Source organism: Sphaeramia orbicularis, chromosome 22 (assembly GCF_902148855.1).
Source record: "Sphaeramia orbicularis chromosome 22, fSphaOr1.1, whole genome shotgun sequence".
Lineage (NCBI taxonomy): Eukaryota > Metazoa > Chordata > Actinopteri > Kurtiformes > Apogonidae > Sphaeramia > Sphaeramia orbicularis.
The window spans coordinates 24,539,920-24,558,666 of record NC_043978.1 but is presented as its reverse complement, the minus strand read 5'-3'; the positions used below and the strand labels follow the sequence as shown (position 1 = coordinate 24,558,666).

The following is an 18,747-nucleotide window of genomic DNA, read 5'->3' as shown; positions in this document are numbered from 1 at the left end:
GAAGAATTAGCCTTTTCGCCTGATTTCAAGGCCTTATGGACCAAACATGAAGGCACTTACAATTATTTTAATGCAATATGTGGTCTTTTCAGGGGGATTTCACCCCAGACAGTTAGTTTCAGCAGTGTGGCTTGAATACCTAAGGAGATATAGCTCCTCAAAGTTGGCTGAAAAGCAAATTTGCAGAATAAAAAAAACAAACATTAATTTTCACAGGGCTGTATCTACTAAACTATTACAGATATGACATTAAAATTTTGGATGTGTTTGTTTATCTGATAAGTGAACAAGTGTGAATTTTTTCAGAATTTTCTGGAGGGATCATGAGGGGCACTTTCTGAAATCTGGTTGATTTGGGATGGAATGGCCCTATGGTTTGTTTATGGTGGATGGCACTTTGAAATTGTTCACCGTAATGCACGAGATTCAGGTGGATAATCACAGAAAGACTTACAGATTCATGATACTCAGGCTATGACTGGGGTTTTACAGTTTTGATGAAAAATTGGTCACGAAAGTCTCCCGCAGCTTTAAAAATTTTTTTAACATGGTGCTCTATGGGGACTGACTTTTTGAGGCTACCTCAAATGGCCATTTGAGGAACTGCAGGTTTTTGCAGCTCCAGAAGATGCTGAAGAAACACTGTGCTGAGACTACGCTGCATTTTGTTGTTGTTTTTTCTTACATTGTTTCCTATCACTTGTCACATTATTTGAAACTGACAACAAAGAGCTGTCAGTAAATACATAATATCTGCTTTTTGTATTTTTTCTGGGTATTTTGTCCTCTTGTGTTATACTAGTAAATATATTGTAGATGACTGACAGTGTATCAAGTTTTGCACTGCATCCTGACACCCTTGTTATTGTGGGAAATGTGACAGTTCTGTATTGAGTTACTGTCTTAAAAATCTACAAGTGAAACTGACCTGAATGAATGAAACATCACTTTTCCTACTGCTCTTTACTTTAAATCTATATCCATACCTTCAGCGATTACCCTCTACAGCGGTGGATTGCTTAACTTGTCTGAACATGTTTAGTGAACACTGCCATGTCTGATGTAAAAGGATTCATGTCAATACAGATGTGATTAAGAGAATCTATATGTGCTCAGTGTGATAGAGAGGCTTTGACAGAGCAGACAAGTCCACAGGGTCTCATCTAGGGCAATGCAATTTACCCTGTCAATCATATCTCAGCAGCTTCTCTCAGTCCACCTAAAGCCCGTCTTTTAGAACTACTTTTTATAGCCTGGGTCACTGATATATACATAATGAGAGTGCTGGTTTTAGAAAAAAAAAAAAATCTTGTTCAAAGTGGGAGTGACTAGGTTAATAATAACCCCAGAGTGTGTCCTACTTTAGGTAGAGAAGAAAAGGAAAACTCAACAAAAGGGCACAGAAGGTCACCAACTTCCCCCCCAGGAGAGTCAGTTGTTTCAGCACAAAAGTGCAGCTAAAGGGCTGAATGTTTTCAACCAGATGGAATATATATTTCAAGAAAAATCAATAGAGTCCAGTATGATTACTGCCGAAACAGAATAAACTTGAATAGCTTTATTTCCCTAAAGATGTTTTTTTAAACTAGGCTATAGATGGCCACATCGGTGCAAAGAGAGGTTCTGTCAGTGCTTCTGCTTTAATTAATCATGATGGGACAAAAATGACACATGGAATAATCCCCTGTATGACAATTCTTCAGGAAAATGTCAAACAATCAGCTCATTTGATGGATTTATTAGTTATAAAAAAAAAAAAAAAAACCCACTTAGGCTGATATGACACAGCCTGTGATAACACAGTTATGATAGTTGACAATTAAGGCTTAAGTGTGCTTCTCTAAATTAATATTCCTACTTGAAAATAGTGTAATACTGCTCCCTGGTGGTAGAAATATACAACTGCAGGACAGTGAATAAATATGCATATTTCTTCTGCGAATAATTGAACGATGACAACTTGGAATTACATTATTCTGATTATTTTCTAATCTTGTTAAATTGTATGCATGTATTCATAGTGGAGTGTCTACAGAAATCTGGTATTTGGACGTGAAAATCCTCTGTGATTGAAGTATTGGATGTGAATCTATAAGACAAATTAGGACCAACAACTCTGATTGAAAAGCCTTTACCAACTAAAAAAAAAAAAAAAAAAAGTTCTAAACTTTTTCCACCTACTCAACTTGTAGTATCTGTGACATGAAAATCACATTGTTAGCACAATCATTACTGTAGCCAAGATAGAATATTTGGAGTCAAGTACACAGTCATAGGCGCTCTTCAGGTCCATTTCCACACCTCCACACATTTGTTTCCCTACATTCCAATTTCTAAAGGACAAATGCCTCTGGCTTTAGCAATAAAGACTCATTCCCAGATTGCACAGGTAGCAAAAATAGTGTGTTCAGCAGTTTTTCTCCTTCATACTTTCGTCTTGCTGTAATGGAAATGTGCCGTTTAATTTCACAGTAGAGTAGGCAGTGCTGCAGGGTCCAATGGTGACTATCCCACAAATTATTCCAAAAACTAAGTGACTTATAAAATACATTACCCACACTGATGGCACTTCCCTTCAGGTTAACATAACAATTTTCAGTTATGCTATTCCTAGTTGCCTCTAGATAATTTCTTTTGACTGTAGTTGTACCTCATCCAACAATTTGATATTAATACTATCAGTGTAACTTCTAGAATGATCATTCTGAATACAACTTCATTCAATTTAAATGCTTTTTCCAGTTACAGAATGAAAACACCATACAATTTCTATAAACATTTATTTCTTTATTGGCCAGAGGAAACCAGCTCAAACAAGGACTCCATATTGTTTCAGAACGTCTGTGTATTTTGCAATTTTAGCCTCAACGTTCTTCTCTGCCTGCTTGGTCAGCTTCATCACTGTCTTTTTCTTGGCGTAGCGGAGCTTGGCCTTTTCCTTCCTCTTCTCCTCAAGGGTGGCTGTGATAGCCTGGTACTTCCATCCGACCTCATGAGCCAGACGCCCGAGGAGGGCAAACTGAAGAAGGAAAGGAGATTAAGATGACTTCAAGACATGTAACACTGATAAACATATTCAGATTTTGCTATAATGTAGAGCTTATTTATACACTTCTGCTAGTCATTCAACCAAAATGAATTTTAACATGTACATCAGATCACAGCTTCAACACAAGGCACAACTTGTTCCCTACTCAACTCAGTAGTCAGATCCGTAAAGTTTGTTTCATCAATGGATGATCAGCTTCGGGATAAAGAGCTCATCACTGTCAAGTAAGAACTGTTGTGGCCAGCTAATTGAAGCTATAATTTGATTAAAGCATCATGTTAACTTTCACTATAGACTCACCTTGCGAGAGGGCTTCAGGCGCACAATTTTAAGAGCAGCTGGGACAACCATGCGCTTCCTCTGTGGGAAGAAATCCAAAATTAGCTCAAAACAAAAAATAGCAGGTTAAAACACTGAAGGAGCAACTCGTCTCAGTTACTTTAGATTTTCTCATGAATATTCAACCAAGGCAATATAAAGGTAATTGACATCACAGAGAGATGATAAACACATTCCATGTATGGACCAGCCATACAATGAAACACTGTCATTGATAATTCCCTTGTCATATGGTGGGGGGATACCATCGACACCTTCAGCCTCTCCAGAGCAGCTGTCCTCTCTTGGTTTTGTGAGGAAGCATACCTGAGTAGCAGGAGGAAAAAACATCTTGTTGAAAAAGAACATTCTCAAAACAAATATAAAGCTGTATGAAGAGTCATTGACTGAGGCACAAGTCCCAACTCAACTCAGTAGTCAGATCCGTAAAGTTTGTTTCATCAGAAGATGATCAGCTTCGGGATAAAGAGCTCACACTGTCAAGCATGAACTGACTTGTGCCAATCAAGGTCAAATGAAGACCGGAATTCAGTGAAAAGTGTTGATTCTAATTTAAATCCAAGCCTTTATATACTTATAATTGCTGGACAGGTGTTTAGGAAAAGAGTGGACTACCTACTAGCAATAGTACAAATGGTGCCAACAGTGGCTGACAGTCATCCAATTGAGAATTAAGGGAGAATAGTTTAAGATATAAAACTCCCATACAGAATTATAGAGGCTTGATGTTTCAATGATTCTGTTATATTGAGACATTACCCCAAGACCCACATTTAACATTCATCCAGTTTCTTCTGAAATTAGTGATTTAAGATACATAACACAGTTCAGTGCCAATTTTTCGAGTAGGCATGGGGATGGAAATCGGCTCTTAGTTTCTCCACTGTTACGACTATGAAAATCCACTGTCAACTTTCAGGCAAATCAAAATACAACTGAACTCAAGCAGTAAAATCAATCTAGGCAGCCTGCATGCAATACTTAAGCTGAAAGCTCACCAAGTAGTACTTTGAACATCCAGACACATTTAAACCCCAATTTCAGTCACAATCACATCCACCATTGTTCTCTTTATCATAACATTACAAGTACTAATGTAGTTTAATGTTCCAAGATGTTTGCATGTTGAGAGTTGTACTATAAAGCTCACCTCTGACAGTCCTCAGAAGATTACGGCTGGGAGCTCTAAAGTGGTATGGTCCACGGGAGGGGTTGGTGTTCATCCTCTTGCGCAGGAAAGCCAGTACTTCACTGTAAGAAAGAGCACAAAAAACTATGTTAATATAAATTAGTTAATAGCATTGACAATGAAACCTGTTGGTGTGAATGCTGATGTCTCCGATGGTAGTGCATGGTAAAGTATTTCTCATGGTCAATTAAACTCGAACATACAGTGTGAAACATCATTGACAAGCATGTCAGCACTGACTGCACAATGAAACTTCTAACATGTGCACAAGTACTCACGTTTGTTCCGGTAGAAGTTGCCAGAGATGTTGATCCCTTCACATCTTACGACCACAACTTTGTGTCCTGGAAGAGCAAAAGGGAGACAATGAGACACTGAAACAAGGAAGAAAATCTCTATGGACAGCCTGTATTCTGTCTCAGATGGTAGTGCATGTTGAGTTTTGTCATGGTCGTTAAAACTCAAACAAGACAAATAGTATCATCATTGGTGATTTGAATGGCAGACAAACGTGCTGATCAGTCTAAGTTTGCTGGATCTTAGCTGGCCATTGCACATGGTTTTCACGTTTCCAACAGTCCCATTTATTCATTTTTAGTACTTACCCAGCAGAACCTGTTTAGCCACGATGGCAGCAAGCCGGCCGAGTAGATGGCCCTGCCATCAAGTAGCAGAACCTGCAAAAGAGAGGGTTTACCGATTACAACCGGAGCATTAAGAGACATACAGGTGTTAGGCATACTATCGTCACAGGTCTGGACTCTGACATTAACACTACTTCCATAAGACTGAGATAATGGTCGACGGCTTCACTAATCGCTACACATAAAAGTGGGAAAATGTGAGCCTGGCGATAGGCACATGGACTCTTAGTTGCCGGTTAGCTGCAATTAGCCTAACACTAACGTCACAGCTAGCTGAACGGTTGGCTTAGCTTTAGGCTTAGAAACGTAGGTAGAACTAGAATATAGCTACTTGGCGTTTTACGAAATGTTTGTAATGTTACAAATATTTCCCAGGACGGTTCAACCACCTTCCCACTACACGAGTTGACGCCGCTGGAACACAAACTCAGCTAACTAGCTAGCTAGCTAACAACGTTGACTAGTCGGGGAAGCTGCCATGATGAAGGCATGTCCACTCTGCTACGCTTTAGCCCTCTAAAACATGGTTTAAAATCTGACTTTAAGAGAAACCACAGAGTAATTTTCCGGCACAACACTATATCGTAGAGGTAGAACCGGCAAAATCGCAGTAAATGAAGCGTCTAGCTTTCGTTAATGAGCAGAAAATAACAGTTTAATCCCGCTGCATTCACTCACCTTATTGAACCGGTCCGCCATGATGCGCGACAAAGAAAGATGAACGGGGGACGCTCGTGGTAAAAGGCAGGGGCAGCGGAAGTGACGACACAGATTCTTCTTCGTGTCGTGTAAATATGATAACCCTAACACCACACCAGGACAGTAGTGATTGAACGAGAAACAACGAAAGTTATTAGTTTGTTTCTTTTTATGTATTTTACTCCATCACTAGCTATTGTAATTAGTATTGTCTGACAAGTGTACAAATAAATTTCCTCTGTGAGCGTGGAGTACTTTGAAAAAAATAATAACGAATTGATAATTCGTCATCACAAGATAACGGCCATAAAATAATGTGAAAATCCACCCCCGTTCGCAGCTTGCGTATTGATACAGTCATTGCACTCATGATTTCTCAGAAGCCCTGTGCTATGCTAAATGGGGTCTTCGGTATAATTCCTACACCTTTGTGGTGATTTATGGTCCTGGTCTCAATCTAGCAGCATTTGTGCTTATTACTACTGCACTGCAAAATTTATACATATACAAATATATGGAATATCCGGTCTAGAACAGGAGCGTCCAACCTGGTCCTCGAGGGCCGGGATCCTGCATGTTTTAGACGTGTCCCTCTCCAGCACACCTGGTCAATTCATGATCAGGTCATCCTCAAGCACTGCAGAAGCCTGATGATGATATAATGGTTCCAGGTGTAATGGAAGAGGGAAACGCCCTAAAACTTGCAGGATACCGGCCCTCGAGGACCAGGCTTGGACACCCTGGTTTATAAGTATTATTAAGAATGAAGACATTTCAGACGTAGAATCTGAAAAGGTTTTGTACCTTGCTCCCTGTTATCTCAAGTAACTAGTTGACTCCATGTTGGTTTTACAGTGAAGTATTATACTTTTGCTAAAGGCACAATGTGTCTTCACTCTTGATTCAGCATTTCTCCAAACTCATGGAAATAACCTTTCATTGTAACCACAGTTAAATTCATTTTTTGCCAAAGTATGAAGCTTGAAATAGTGACACATTTGGCAGAATGAAGGAATGAGAATGGTTGGTAACTGTTCTTTTTAAAATATTGATTAGTACAATATTAGTATTGTGATTATAAAATCAGTATGGTGCAATGTATTGTTTTAATTTGATTACCATAAACTCCCCATTGGAGATTAAGATGGCTGTTAGGTTATGTTTAGTGTATGCTGAACTAGTGATTTTTTTTTTTTTTTTTTTAAGTATGAGCAGACACTTTTTTTTTAACATAAAACATGCTATTTAATTCATCAAATTTATTCTATTATTAGTTTTAAAATGTCAGAAAATAATGAAAAAACTCAAAGGTGATGTGACTTCTTTTCTCACCAGCAACCTATATTCACTTCCCATTGATATAAAACAAAGAAAAGCAGCATAAGCTCATATCTGAGAATATGATCCATCGGTACTGTTGATTAATATATCATTGAGTGTTTGAAGACCGAAGAAAGGAATTCTCATTACCATTTACAGTACAGATTTATTTATACACACTTCAAATAAGACGAGTTGAGTGTTTGCCTTATGAAGCACTGAAAATAATTTTATTGTTGACTATTTAACTTTGACATGCAATATGAAAACACACTGATCCACAACAAAGAAGTGAAAAGGTGGAAAAGCTGTCAAGCATGCCATGGAAATTTAGCTTAAATTATCTTCTGACCATTTTTAATACTTTCAAGCATTTACAGAACAATCACTCACACATTCATGACTGTCCGGTGACAGTGCATGCAGCAATCTGATAATTACCAAAGCGTCTGCCTGGATGGTAAGGGAATCTGAAACTGGAATCTTTGAAAGTTTCACTCAGTCATCGTGTTTAAGCTTCCTGATCTTTCCCTTATGGCGGTCAATCTCCCGTTGCAGACGTTCAATTTTCTTTCTTGTGGTGGTCAATTTCGTCTGGTGGTGCTGTTTCAATGCAGCCAGCTGCTCCTGCTCCTTACGCCTTATGTGTGGATGGACAGATACAATGACAAGAGAGAACAAGGGCAGAACCATGAGCAAGTGAGAAAAAAATGAAGAAGAAAACTGACTAAATAATAAGGACCTACTTGAAGTACATCTCCTCCTCAGCAGCCTGCTTCTTTCCCATGGATCCACCTGCTTCTCTGATGGACCCTCCACCTCCACCGCCTTTCCCTGCACCTTTACCCAGTTCACCAACTAAGACAGGGCAGAGAAGTAGGTCAGAGGGAAATGTTTAGTAATGCAGTCAGCAAGCAATAACAACTAAACCTTGTGGAACCTCTTTCTGTAGGCACTTCTTAAGGTCCTTTAAATTACAGCTTCAGTGCTGCTTTCTGTTGTGGGGTTTGGTGTCAAGATGTGTGTAATGTTTAGTGATATCTTGTGGTAAACTTGTGGATAACACCACTCTGACTTCGTCTCACTTTCCCATTAAGCTAAAATATTAAAGTCCTGGGTTAAAGTCCAAATATAGTGCACATTTTACCCACTCTTTCAAAAAATTGGAAACAGAGAAGTTTGGCAATCAGATGAATATTTTATGCAATAACATAAACATCAGAAGTGTTTTGACCCTAAACACTGGTCTAGATTATATAGTGTTGCTCCAAACTCTTCCTCGGTGTCAAAGCTTTGTCTAACATTTTTTTTCTGCAGCTCCTCATATGCTACACTTTCATCGCTGTTTTCAATCTAATATGGCATCTATAGTTTATTTCTGTATTAATCTCGGTGAACGTCTCCTCGTCACACCACACATGCACATTCAGTCACTTACAAAATCTGCCCCTATTGCACTTCTTAAGCTTTTATTGACAACCCACTTTTTTTTTTTTTTACACCTCTGCTAAAGTTAAGAATATTTTTTTTCTTAATGTCTGGCACTTTTAATGTGCAAATTTGAAATGAAAATAATGGACAGAAACCACACTGTGGTTTGGCTGCTTTGAGCTGTTTAGTGGACATCTAATGTTTAAGTTTAACATTACAGGCCAACGGAATATATCCAGCACCATAATCTATAGTGGCCACCAAAGGATTTTGGACACAGCTAGTATTTGTTTTATCAGTTGAGGGCTTTTTAGTTAAGGGGATATTCGCTTGGGTCCACACTTTGACATACTCTGTGACATTATTGAAACAATGAAAACAAGACACATAAAAAAGAAAAGAAACACCATTCTGAGCCACAGAAACACGGCAGTGCAACATGGCAGATATTCTAGGTATATTTCTGTGATGGTAACTATCCAATGTGCAAACAAGATATCATGTGCACACAAAACAATTATAAAGAAAATTACCTAGAAATAGTCATAGTAGCATAAGAAGTATGACCTTTAAGATTTTAGGGGCTCAGTGTGACATGACTTTCTCAGTTCCAGTACCTGGTAACTAATAACAAAGATAATAAGTTTCCGTCATTGTTAATTTTTTCAAAGTGGCTATTGCCACAGTACCGCGGGACAACTTTCTCATTTGTCTATTGCCACAGAGACAATCAGTGCCCTCAATATATCATGTGTAGACTGGTAACCTGTCACCCTGCTGCCACAGTATTGTGGAAATAGGCATCTGGTTACAGGAAGAGGTTAGGGTACCAGTTATCGAAAGATGGTTTGTGCGCCTATTCACACTTTCAGTTTCAGCATGCAGGTAAACAACATGAAATGTGGCAACTGTTTTGCTTCATATAAAGAATTTGCCCGGGTTTCTGATGAATATAAATCAGCCACTGGGACAATGTTCAGAGTGCAGAATTTGGACCATTTGATTGGCTGTGTGGCAATAAACAAACCAATATTTCATGCCACAGTACTGTGACAGTAGCCATTGCCTATTTTTTTCCCCAGAGGTTAAGTTCTGCCAGTTAATCAGCTGTTAGTTTTTTCCTACTTCAGCCTATCTTTATTAAAACCTAAGGTAACAATACCCCAAAGATTCATATTGTCAAGTGATGATACACTAAAGAAATTAGAATTATGAATACTGCATTCCACTTTTGAATTGGATCCTCTATAAATAAATCTGTGAAAGTCTCACACACTGGACTAAATACTAGATTTCATTACACCTGTAGCGGTGCCAGGAGACTTTTCTGAAGGTCATGGGTCAGTTTAGTTCACACAGGACAGGTAAAGGTATTCATTGTTTGCTGTTTGAACATAGAGCATTGGAAGTGACCAGAAACAGTCTGTGTGACCACAATATCCTCAGAGAACAAACTGTGGTATAGAACTTCATTATTTTCCTGAAACAGTGCCTTAACAGGAAATGCTTAATCTTCTTAATGATTGCTTAAGTTTAATCCTTCATTAATGATACAACTGACAGCACTGCATTTATGTAATCTGTGCCTTAGTATACTATAGTGATTAAAAAAAAAAAAAAAAAAAGTCTGACCTATGACCATCATGTCTTAACACTTGTCCATCTGTCACAGAATGATTGGGACACTTCATTAAAAGGATTTACAGACAAAAACAAAGCGGCTACACAGAGCACTGGTTTATTAATGAAGAGACGGACCCACGGGGGTTTATTTTACCTGGTCGGATGACATTCTCAGCTGTGACGTGACAAAGCTCCTGATGTTAGGCCTCAGAAACCTCGCCATGTTTGACTCTCATGTGAGAAAATAACGTTTGACTGTGACAGCGGCGGGTGCCCTTGTCCACAAAAACACACCACAGGGCACAACCATTTTCCTCTGAGGGGTAGACACCGCACGCGCACTGCGAGTCTAATATAAAAACATTAGTACTTAAACATAGATTTATATAATTTCTTGCATTTAAAATACACATCTAAATACGTATACACCTTCTAAATTATGAAAAACTGTTTAAGTAAAATGTAATGCTCTTTGTTTGTAATGGTACGGTCCTATTCTGGACAACGTGCTAATTTACGTCTTCTACGTAATGGCTGACCTGACGTTACCTAAAGACGTTATTTTGGGTTTGACTTTAAAGTTTTGTAATATTTTCTTGATCTCCACAATATTTTACTTGCTTACTCCTGATGAATATAGCATTACTTTGACACGTCCTCATTTATGTATATATTTCTTTTTTTTTTTTTTTTCTTGTCTGAACCCTGAACCTTTCATTACTTTCTTTACTATTTATAATTTGTGTATTGTATCGTGAGAATAAATACGTTATAATTCTTATCCTTATTAGTAGTATTTATTTATTGATTAGATTATGAGCCTTTTTTTTTTTTTTTAGCATTTTCAAAGACAGTCCTTACAGAAAAAAGCTGAATAATATTGCAGTAAAAATGTGCTGCTTTATTTAGAAGAGTAAAAATAGTATGTGCATTTTTTTTTTTTCATTATTATTCTTTATTGTTTTGACAAAAAAAAACATAACAAAACACACACTAGATTTATAGAAACAATATCAAGCCAAGTTCCCCAGAAAGAGGCACAAAAAAAGGGTTACAAAAAAAAAAGATCAAATGCAAGGGTTTACATAAATAGATGTTGAAAAGCCTATGCAATTTTAGAGTTTGGGTGTTTCTTTTTAATATATATGGGCAAATGTTTGTATGTACATGCAATATGTGTATGTCAAATTATTAATAAAAATGTATTAATAGTACGGTATAAAAGGCAACAGAATGTCCTCTGTCAGTGATGTCATACTATTGTAAACTCTCTAGCAAGTAAGCAGCATCAATGTGTAATCTAAATGAGGTATAACAGTGTTATTCATATTTTAGTTATTCAAAAACTATAAATGAGCAAATATATGTAGCAGAATGAAATGTGTTTCAATGGGAGAATGTAAATGTAAGAAAAACATAAAGACAAGTGCTCTGAAGATTTTTATTTAATGCTGCAAAGAAAGTATACGCCCCTCTTTGAACCAACCAGCCACTGGTTTAAGTGGTGCACGGAACTTCACGTACCCCCTTCCCCAAGTCCCCTATAAATACTTCGCCAGGCAACTCTGAGCTCACAAGCCCAAATTCATTCAACTAAGAGGTACGACTTCAACTTAAAATGTCAAATCACATTCAACATGTTTTTTTTTCTCCACAAATGCACTTCATACACTATTACACTATTCCTCAAAAGTTACATACAGTATGTACAGTTATGGTTGGACCCTTGTCTGTATACAAGCAAGTACCCCTGAAAACATAAAACACAACCCCCCCCCCCCCCCCTTTGAATGTTGAAGAAAAAAAAAAAAAAAACACAAGTCAAAACCTAAAGTTAAATTAAACTTTCTGTTCTTCTCTGTTCATACTGGCATCCATGATTGAAACAGAGAGATAATTAGAGGCACTCACATTTTGTCATTATGGTAAAGCATCTACACAGTTCCTTTTCACTTAAAAAAAAGAACTGCACATATTATTTTAACCACAAGATTAATGTGTGTACTCTTGACTTAACATGCTTGTGGATATGCTACAAAAGCAGCAGCTGCACTTGCAGGACAACAAAACAATCTGGCCTCTGGTCTAAAAAAAAAACATCAAATGTGAGAAACAGCCATGTCTGAGTTTTTCTTGATTTCATACAACTCACAGTATACTATAGGATTAACCACCGTATAAGCCTTTCTTTAAAATGACGCTTGTTGCACGTTTATTATAAAGTTTCAGGTGTTGAAGATAAATTATTTCTGTTCTATAACTGAACAATAGCCATAAGCTGCAGTTAACTAAATAGTATAAACTAATGTAGAAATAAAAGTTAAAAACTAAAATGTGCAAAAAGTGACCCGTACTCCTCTGACATTATTTCTTTCTTTATTTAATTTTTTTTTACATCCACATCGGTCAGATGTTTTGCTGTCATTAAGTGCATATTGAGTGTACACTTTAAGGAGAACTTCGGTTCAGTTTTGAGACTTTTTAGGCTGCCTTGTGCTGATATGTTTCAGTTTCATTTAAAACAAAGTTTCAAAGAGAATACAAAGAAAAGTATGGCAAGTGAAAAAAATCCCTAAAAGAATAAAACAAGAGGATGGGGAGAGATGGGTAGAAAAAGACCAGGATGCATCACAGGGCCAGAAGTGGTCTGCGAAGGCCCTTTGGAGGAGGTAGCGACCGCTGCTCCCCCTTCCAAGCCCGTCAGTCCTGCTTGATGTTGCCCAGTGCTCTGAGGCGCTCCAGGAGGGGAGGGTGGGAGTAGTGCCACATAGAGAACAACCAATCGGCCACGGGGAAGCCCAGGTTGTCCTTGTTAAGCTTGATGAGAGCGGAGTAGAGCTCGGAGGCTTTGCCCATGCCACGTGCAAAGGCGTCTGCCTGGAACTCAAACCTGCGACTCAGCACCGTCAGACAGAAGGACAGGAGCTGCAAACACAACATTCAAGAAGATGTATGAAAAAAATGTGTAATAAAAACCCTCAAAGGCAAATCAAAACTCTGTCAGTGCAATAATCACCTCATTATAAGGAGAGAAGATGAACTGGAAGATAATCATTAAGCCAATTAATGTGGGTTGGCTGTCATTGAAGCCAAAAGCTACGAACAGCTCCTTCCGTCCAATCAGAACAGCAAATAGGGAGAAGCATAGGAAGGAATTCATCTGGAGAAAGAAGAACCACAAGATGTTATTTGCACATTAACTAAATGTACTTAATCAACATAGAGATTCCATTTGATACTTGATCAAATCTGTTTTAAGTCAGTGTGATCTTTGCTTCAGTGTAGCTACTATTACAAGAAAACAAACACTCCAGTGTTAGTGAAATAATAACATATCAACATCTGGGGATCATTAGCACCAGTCAAACAAGTGTATTGTATTCACTGGGTCCACCCTTGTTAGCTTTGAACCAGACAGCACAAACTCTGATATGATTGAAACACATCCCATCAATCTGTCATGAATCAGTTACTTCACAATCAGAAAAATATCTACTGAAAATATAGGTTTAATTACTATGATGTGCCACAGTTTCAACATCTGCTATGATTTTTTTCCCACAGCTTTCAACTAACAATTTGACTAAGGTGTTTATTAATTTACAAGCAAAGAATTATTTTATACACATGCATTTATTAGGATTATTCGAGTCTTGCCACTGTTAATTATCTAACTAAATGAAAGAACTTTCTGTGTAAACATCTAAAAGCAGTATTAAAATGATGTAAACTGAAACATTGCAGTCTTTTGATTACCATTATGACACAGGTCTGAAGTATTTAGGGTAAAAACACTTAGAAGACAAATAATTCCAATGACATACAACAGTAAAATTATATAGTTACTGTGTTATGATGTGAAAAGTTTCTTTAAAAGCTTGAGAAACAATGGTTAGGGGAGCAAATGTTGGAGTAGAAACGGTTAAAAAAGAAAAAAAAAAAAATCAATACCTGGCTGATGATGATGTTCTTCACAGTGTGGCCCAACTTCCAGTGGCCGAGCTCATGACCCAGGACTGCAAGGATCTCTGGGTTGTTGCAGCCCTGTTTCTTGTTCTGTGAAATATTTCAGAAAATAGAAAAGTGAATTTACATGCATGAAGTTGGCTAAAGGAAGACAGTCATGTAACAGGGATTCTTAACTAGCAATATGATAGATGGTACTTCATCATCACATGGTACCGGCTAATCTCAACTTTTTTTTAAATTTTTTTTATTTTTCCATCCAGCTAAAGTTATGGTCAGTATCTGTTAGTGCAAATGGAGCCAATATCATCACTACCACTGTGTCACTGTGAGTAAAAAACAATATCATTTTTAAACAGAAAAGTTAGAATATTTTCTTCATTATAGCCTGTTTTTGAGGAGGTTCGATGCTGAAGAAAAATGTACCCTTCACAAAACCTGCTTTAGAGAACACCTTTACAATCCAGTTACTGGGACTAATTTTTTTCTGTGCATAATATGGTTCCATCTGTAACCTTGGGCTTGGCTTTTGATTCTCCATCCATCTCGTTGCTCTCTGGCTGCTCGGCCTGCTGTTCTGCAGTCTTGTTCAAAGGGGAGTAGTCTTCCAGAAGTGTATCAAACAACACGATGCGTTTGTTCTTGAAGAACCCATAAAAGTATGCATTGCTGTGTGATGAACGCTTGGAACCTGAAGACACGGAAAGTTGTTGGGTTTTTTTTCAGACATGAGGGGAAAAAGGAAATAAATGAAACCCAGTGAGTGTAACATGAGAGTAACCTGGACTGAAAATACTTTACCTTCAACTACATAGACTTTAGTCAGAGGGAAGCTAATACTGCTGGCCATAGCCTCAATCCCTGCCTTCAGCTCTCCATCTGGCAGTGGAGTGAATTTGTCAAACAAAGGAGCGATGTAGTCAGCATAGATGGTTACAAGTACCTGAAAGCAGAGATGAAGATGAAGACAATGTGGTAAACTGATAGCAGGGTTATTACATTTAATGGAAGCAAAGACTACAATTAAAGTTAGCCGTGATAAAATTTTTAAAAAGTTAACCTTTTATAGAACTACAATGAATAGCAGAAACAAACACTAAACATAATTGTAAAGTACATAGTGACTGGGTAGACTGGTAGACTGGGTAACTCATGATTTTGTTCAGTTTATTATTTATGCTCTTGTTTGTGTATAATACAGGGTGTCCCATAAGTCTCCATACATAGGAGACATAATACATATGGTTCTAACATGTATTTCTTTATATTCTTCTTTATAGTTCTTCAGCAGTGGAGGACACGCATTGAAATGTGTTCCCAACAAAATGGCAGTCATATAGATCATATTATATAAATAAAAAATGGTTTATGTCAAGAAACGTTATTTTTCCTATGTATGGAGACTTATGGGACACCCTGTAGGTGTGTGTTACTGTTGTATTCATCTTATTCTTATTCGCTGTACAGTGGCCTTTGGTGTTTTCAAAGGCATCTTTAAAAAAAAAAAATAGTATTATTATCATGCTTATTCTATAATACTGTAAAAAAAAACAAAATTAAAGTAAAAATTAGTCACTGCCTCTAAAGTCAAACTCCTATAAAACTGACCAAAGCTGAAAAGTAAGAGACTAAATTAAAACTAAAGAAAATTTCCAAGTATAGTAACTCTGGTACTTCATAAGAGAGAGGTAAAAGTTTCAACGTGGACAAGGTGAGTGAGCGCTAACCAGAGAAACTGCTAAGGTAAAGAGCCAGGCATAGATGAAAAGTAGTCGCCTCCAATCTTGATGATGGTACAGAAGCAGTGAGGTCACAGGAAGCAGGATACACTGGGTCACAGCAAACTTCTTACAGCATCCTTAAGGAAGAACCCCAGTGTCTAAGAGAAAGAGCACACATTATATGGAAATAAACTCATGCTGAGGAAAACACATTTAAAGTCTAATAACTGCTGTTCAGTCCATGTACCTGCTGGTTAAAGCCATGCTTCTCCTCAATGACAAATGTGTTGTACAAGCTCCAGGGAAGTCCAGTGAAGGCACTGAACAGGGTGGCGAGGGTCAGAAACACCAGGGACTGGGTGATCTCATATTCTGAACTGAACCCAAAACGAGCTGTCACAGAACCAGCGACACCCCACAAAAACGGGATTCCACCCAGGAGCAGGATGAGCTAGAAAGTCACCAAAAGTTTCATGAGTTCTATGAACAACAGCCTTTACATTTGAGCAAAAATGATTTCACCCAGACTTGTCCAACCACCTCACTATAACCAATCCACATAGATCTCTGTATCCTCAGTAAGAAAACTGACTGTGAAAGGATGAGAAGAAGAACGTTCACTGTCAAAACACTTATTTCTCTTACCGTCCCTTCAGTCTCAGAGTAGAGTCCAGACCAAAAGCTAAAGTTGCTTTTATCCAGCTGATAAAGACGGGACTTCTCAAACGTTTCAGTGTCCATGATCTTCCCAAGCTCTTGCGGCACATGTGTCGTTGATCGGTATATTCTCCTCTGCAGAGAAAAAAACAGAGGAAATCCATTTAAAATATCCTGTCAAATGTTAGAGACTTAGAGAGTTAATTTGCTCCATGAATGTGTAAATGAAACAGCAAAAGGATATTCAAAGGGCTTAAAAATGCTTTGACCTGATCACATTTTACCATTTCTAGGAATTCACCTACCAGTGTGATGCTTAGATGCTACATCCAGGCCAAATTTATGTAAATTAATGTGGTAAGCATCAACCTATTTCAGTTTTTAGGTGCAGTTAATTTAGTATCTACTGCACCTTTTCAGTTGTTTGTTTTTTTTTACACCTAAATAGTAATAATAATAATGATGCAAAATGATGTGAAACAATTTTTTTTGTACTTCAAAAGTCCTCTAAGCTCCTCCAGCTGTGTGTCAAAGTTTCCACAAAAACTTAGGGACATAAATACAAGGCTATAAGCTGGGGGGAAAGAAAGCCATTACCCTCAAATGGCTTTGTGCAGAACTACAAGTAATTTCAGAGTGGATATACACTGTTAAAGAAATTTACACCATACGAACTGTGCCGAAAAACTGAAATTGGATCCTGAAACAGGCATGATAGTGATTTTGTACAAGTACTTCTCTCACTGTTCCAACTATTATGGTTACCTCCCTCCATAGTTAATAACCTTGTACATGTGTTGTTGTGAAATACTTCTGTTTGACCTAGAGTCTCTGTTTGTCAGTTTTAATCTGTCTGCGTTCATTTTCTGCGACGCAGCTATAAGAAGAGGAAATCTAAAATAAATATGTAGTTTCAAAAAATGGGGAAATGCTGATGTGGAAATGTTGCCAGCCATCTTTCAGAAAATAACTAAAAAAAAAAAATCTGGAAAATTTTAATGAAAACTCTTTGGTACAATCTGTTTATGGTTTATCATTTTCTTTATGATTTTATGATGTTACTCTGATCCTACATTAAGTCAGTTTCGTTATCTAGAGGAAATGCACCCAGCTCAGCTAGAAGTTACCTAAACGCCATCTCATCGTGATTTCACCAGACTTAAAAATTACTCATCATGCACATTACTGTAAATGTAAATTCAAATACTATTTAATAGATTTTTATATATGTGGACACATTACATAACCCAGCAAACTGAGTCAACACTATCTTCATAACTTTACCGTGAGTAACCGCTTCTAATAATAATCGAATGCTCATTGTTTGACCTCATTTATACTAGTTTGGATAATCTTCCTTTAGATCATTAAATAATAGTCACTTGTTTTCAGGAAGCCGTTTGTTAAACCAACTAACTTCCCAATTTAATGACAAAGCGGTAACTTTGTGTCTGTAACAGAGTGAAGGTGAACTTACCTGTCTGTGTGCAAGGTATGCCTCCCATAAATACACTGTCCATGAAAACCCCAAAACAGCATAAAATATCTGCTTTTCCACCGGGAGGTCCAGTATAATTTCCAACATCTTTGCTGTGTTTTTGGTTAATGATGTCGAAAGGGGGCTGACTAGCTCGACAGGCTAACAGAGATGTAAATGGAGCCTGACTGCTAGTTTCAGGCTAGCGGCTACCTAGCTTCCGCTTCACACACAAACAAACATACGACACTTTAAACTTAAATCAAGAGAAAGCCGTTCCTACTTTTAATCTAAAGATACTGACTAAAAAGGTAAACTTGTAAATCTTTGCATCCAGTTTCCATTTCTGAGTCCAGAATTTTTACTGGCAATTATTCCATTCATGCGAGCCTGTCGGTGAAGTACGGCGAGTAATTCAGCCCCCAGTGAAACAAATGCCCCGACTTTAGTTCCGCACCGGTGATAGATGTATCATTTTGTGACAAATAAAAATAATATGATTTTCTTAGTGTAAACAAAATCGGTAATTAGGTAGGATATTTATAAGCTTGCTTATGAAACGGTAATTAAAACTAAATGACGATAACTAACAATTACTGATCAATACATTTATTTACCAATCAATATTTTGG

At 37.6% G+C, this 18,747-nt stretch overlaps 3 protein-coding genes and 4 non-coding genes across 7 annotated transcripts; all 7 read right to left on the bottom strand.

Moving 5' to 3' along the window:
- Positions 1-2,763: 2,763 nt before the first annotated feature.
- Positions 2,764-5,942, bottom strand: rpl13a (ribosomal protein L13a). Its single transcript, XM_030127463.1, is given in 10 exon segments — positions 2,764-3,019; positions 3,350-3,409; positions 3,593-3,639; positions 3,642-3,662; positions 3,665-3,694; positions 4,539-4,639; positions 4,846-4,921; positions 5,183-5,236; positions 5,239-5,254; positions 5,900-5,942. Coding segments are annotated over 10 exon segments (636 nt in total). The 5' UTR covers positions 5,921-5,942; the 3' UTR covers positions 2,764-2,809.
- Positions 3,197-3,272, bottom strand: LOC115414420 (small nucleolar RNA SNORD50). Its single transcript, XR_003934628.1, has one exon. It is a non-coding gene; the product is annotated as a small nucleolar RNA SNORD50 (small nucleolar RNA).
- Positions 3,796-3,870, bottom strand: LOC115414421 (small nucleolar RNA SNORD50). Its single transcript, XR_003934629.1, has one exon. It is a non-coding gene; the product is annotated as a small nucleolar RNA SNORD50 (small nucleolar RNA).
- Positions 4,720-4,802, bottom strand: LOC115414418 (small nucleolar RNA Z195/SNORD33/SNORD32 family). Its single transcript, XR_003934626.1, has one exon. It is a non-coding gene; the product is annotated as a small nucleolar RNA Z195/SNORD33/SNORD32 family (small nucleolar RNA).
- On the bottom strand, positions 4,990-5,070 carry LOC115414417 (small nucleolar RNA Z195/SNORD33/SNORD32 family). Its single transcript, XR_003934625.1, has one exon. It is a non-coding gene; the product is annotated as a small nucleolar RNA Z195/SNORD33/SNORD32 family (small nucleolar RNA).
- A 1,444-nt stretch (positions 5,943-7,386) lies between the features above and the next one.
- Positions 7,387-10,597, bottom strand: atp5if1b (ATP synthase inhibitory factor subunit 1b). Its single transcript, XM_030127545.1, has 4 exons — positions 10,449-10,597; position 10,356; positions 7,987-8,098; positions 7,387-7,880 (listed from the first exon to the last, which is right to left on the bottom strand). The coding sequence occupies exons 1-4, from the start codon at positions 10,515-10,517 to the stop codon at positions 7,739-7,741; spliced, it is 324 nt and encodes a 107-aa protein (XP_029983405.1). The 5' UTR covers positions 10,518-10,597; the 3' UTR covers positions 7,387-7,738.
- A 1,124-nt stretch (positions 10,598-11,721) lies between these two features.
- On the bottom strand, positions 11,722-18,545 carry zmpste24 (zinc metallopeptidase, STE24 homolog). Its single transcript, XM_030126049.1, is given in 10 exon segments — positions 11,722-13,219; positions 13,311-13,454; positions 14,246-14,350; positions 14,776-14,951; positions 15,062-15,203; positions 15,988-16,112; positions 16,115-16,139; positions 16,229-16,432; positions 16,627-16,773; positions 18,116-18,545. Coding segments are annotated over 10 exon segments (1,401 nt in total). The 5' UTR covers positions 18,224-18,545; the 3' UTR covers positions 11,722-12,994.
- Positions 18,546-18,747: the final 202 nt, after the last annotated feature.

Bases quoted from the DNA above. Each gene is read 5' to 3' on its own strand.
- atp5if1b (XM_030127545.1), bottom strand. From the start codon at position 10,517: ATGGCGAGGTTTCTGAGGCCTAACATCAGGAGCTTTGTCACGTCACAG. The intron at 7,881-7,986 runs GTAGGTCCTTAT...TCCACACATAAG, and splicing joins GAGGAGGAGATGTACTTCAA to GCGTAAGGAGCAGGAGCAGC.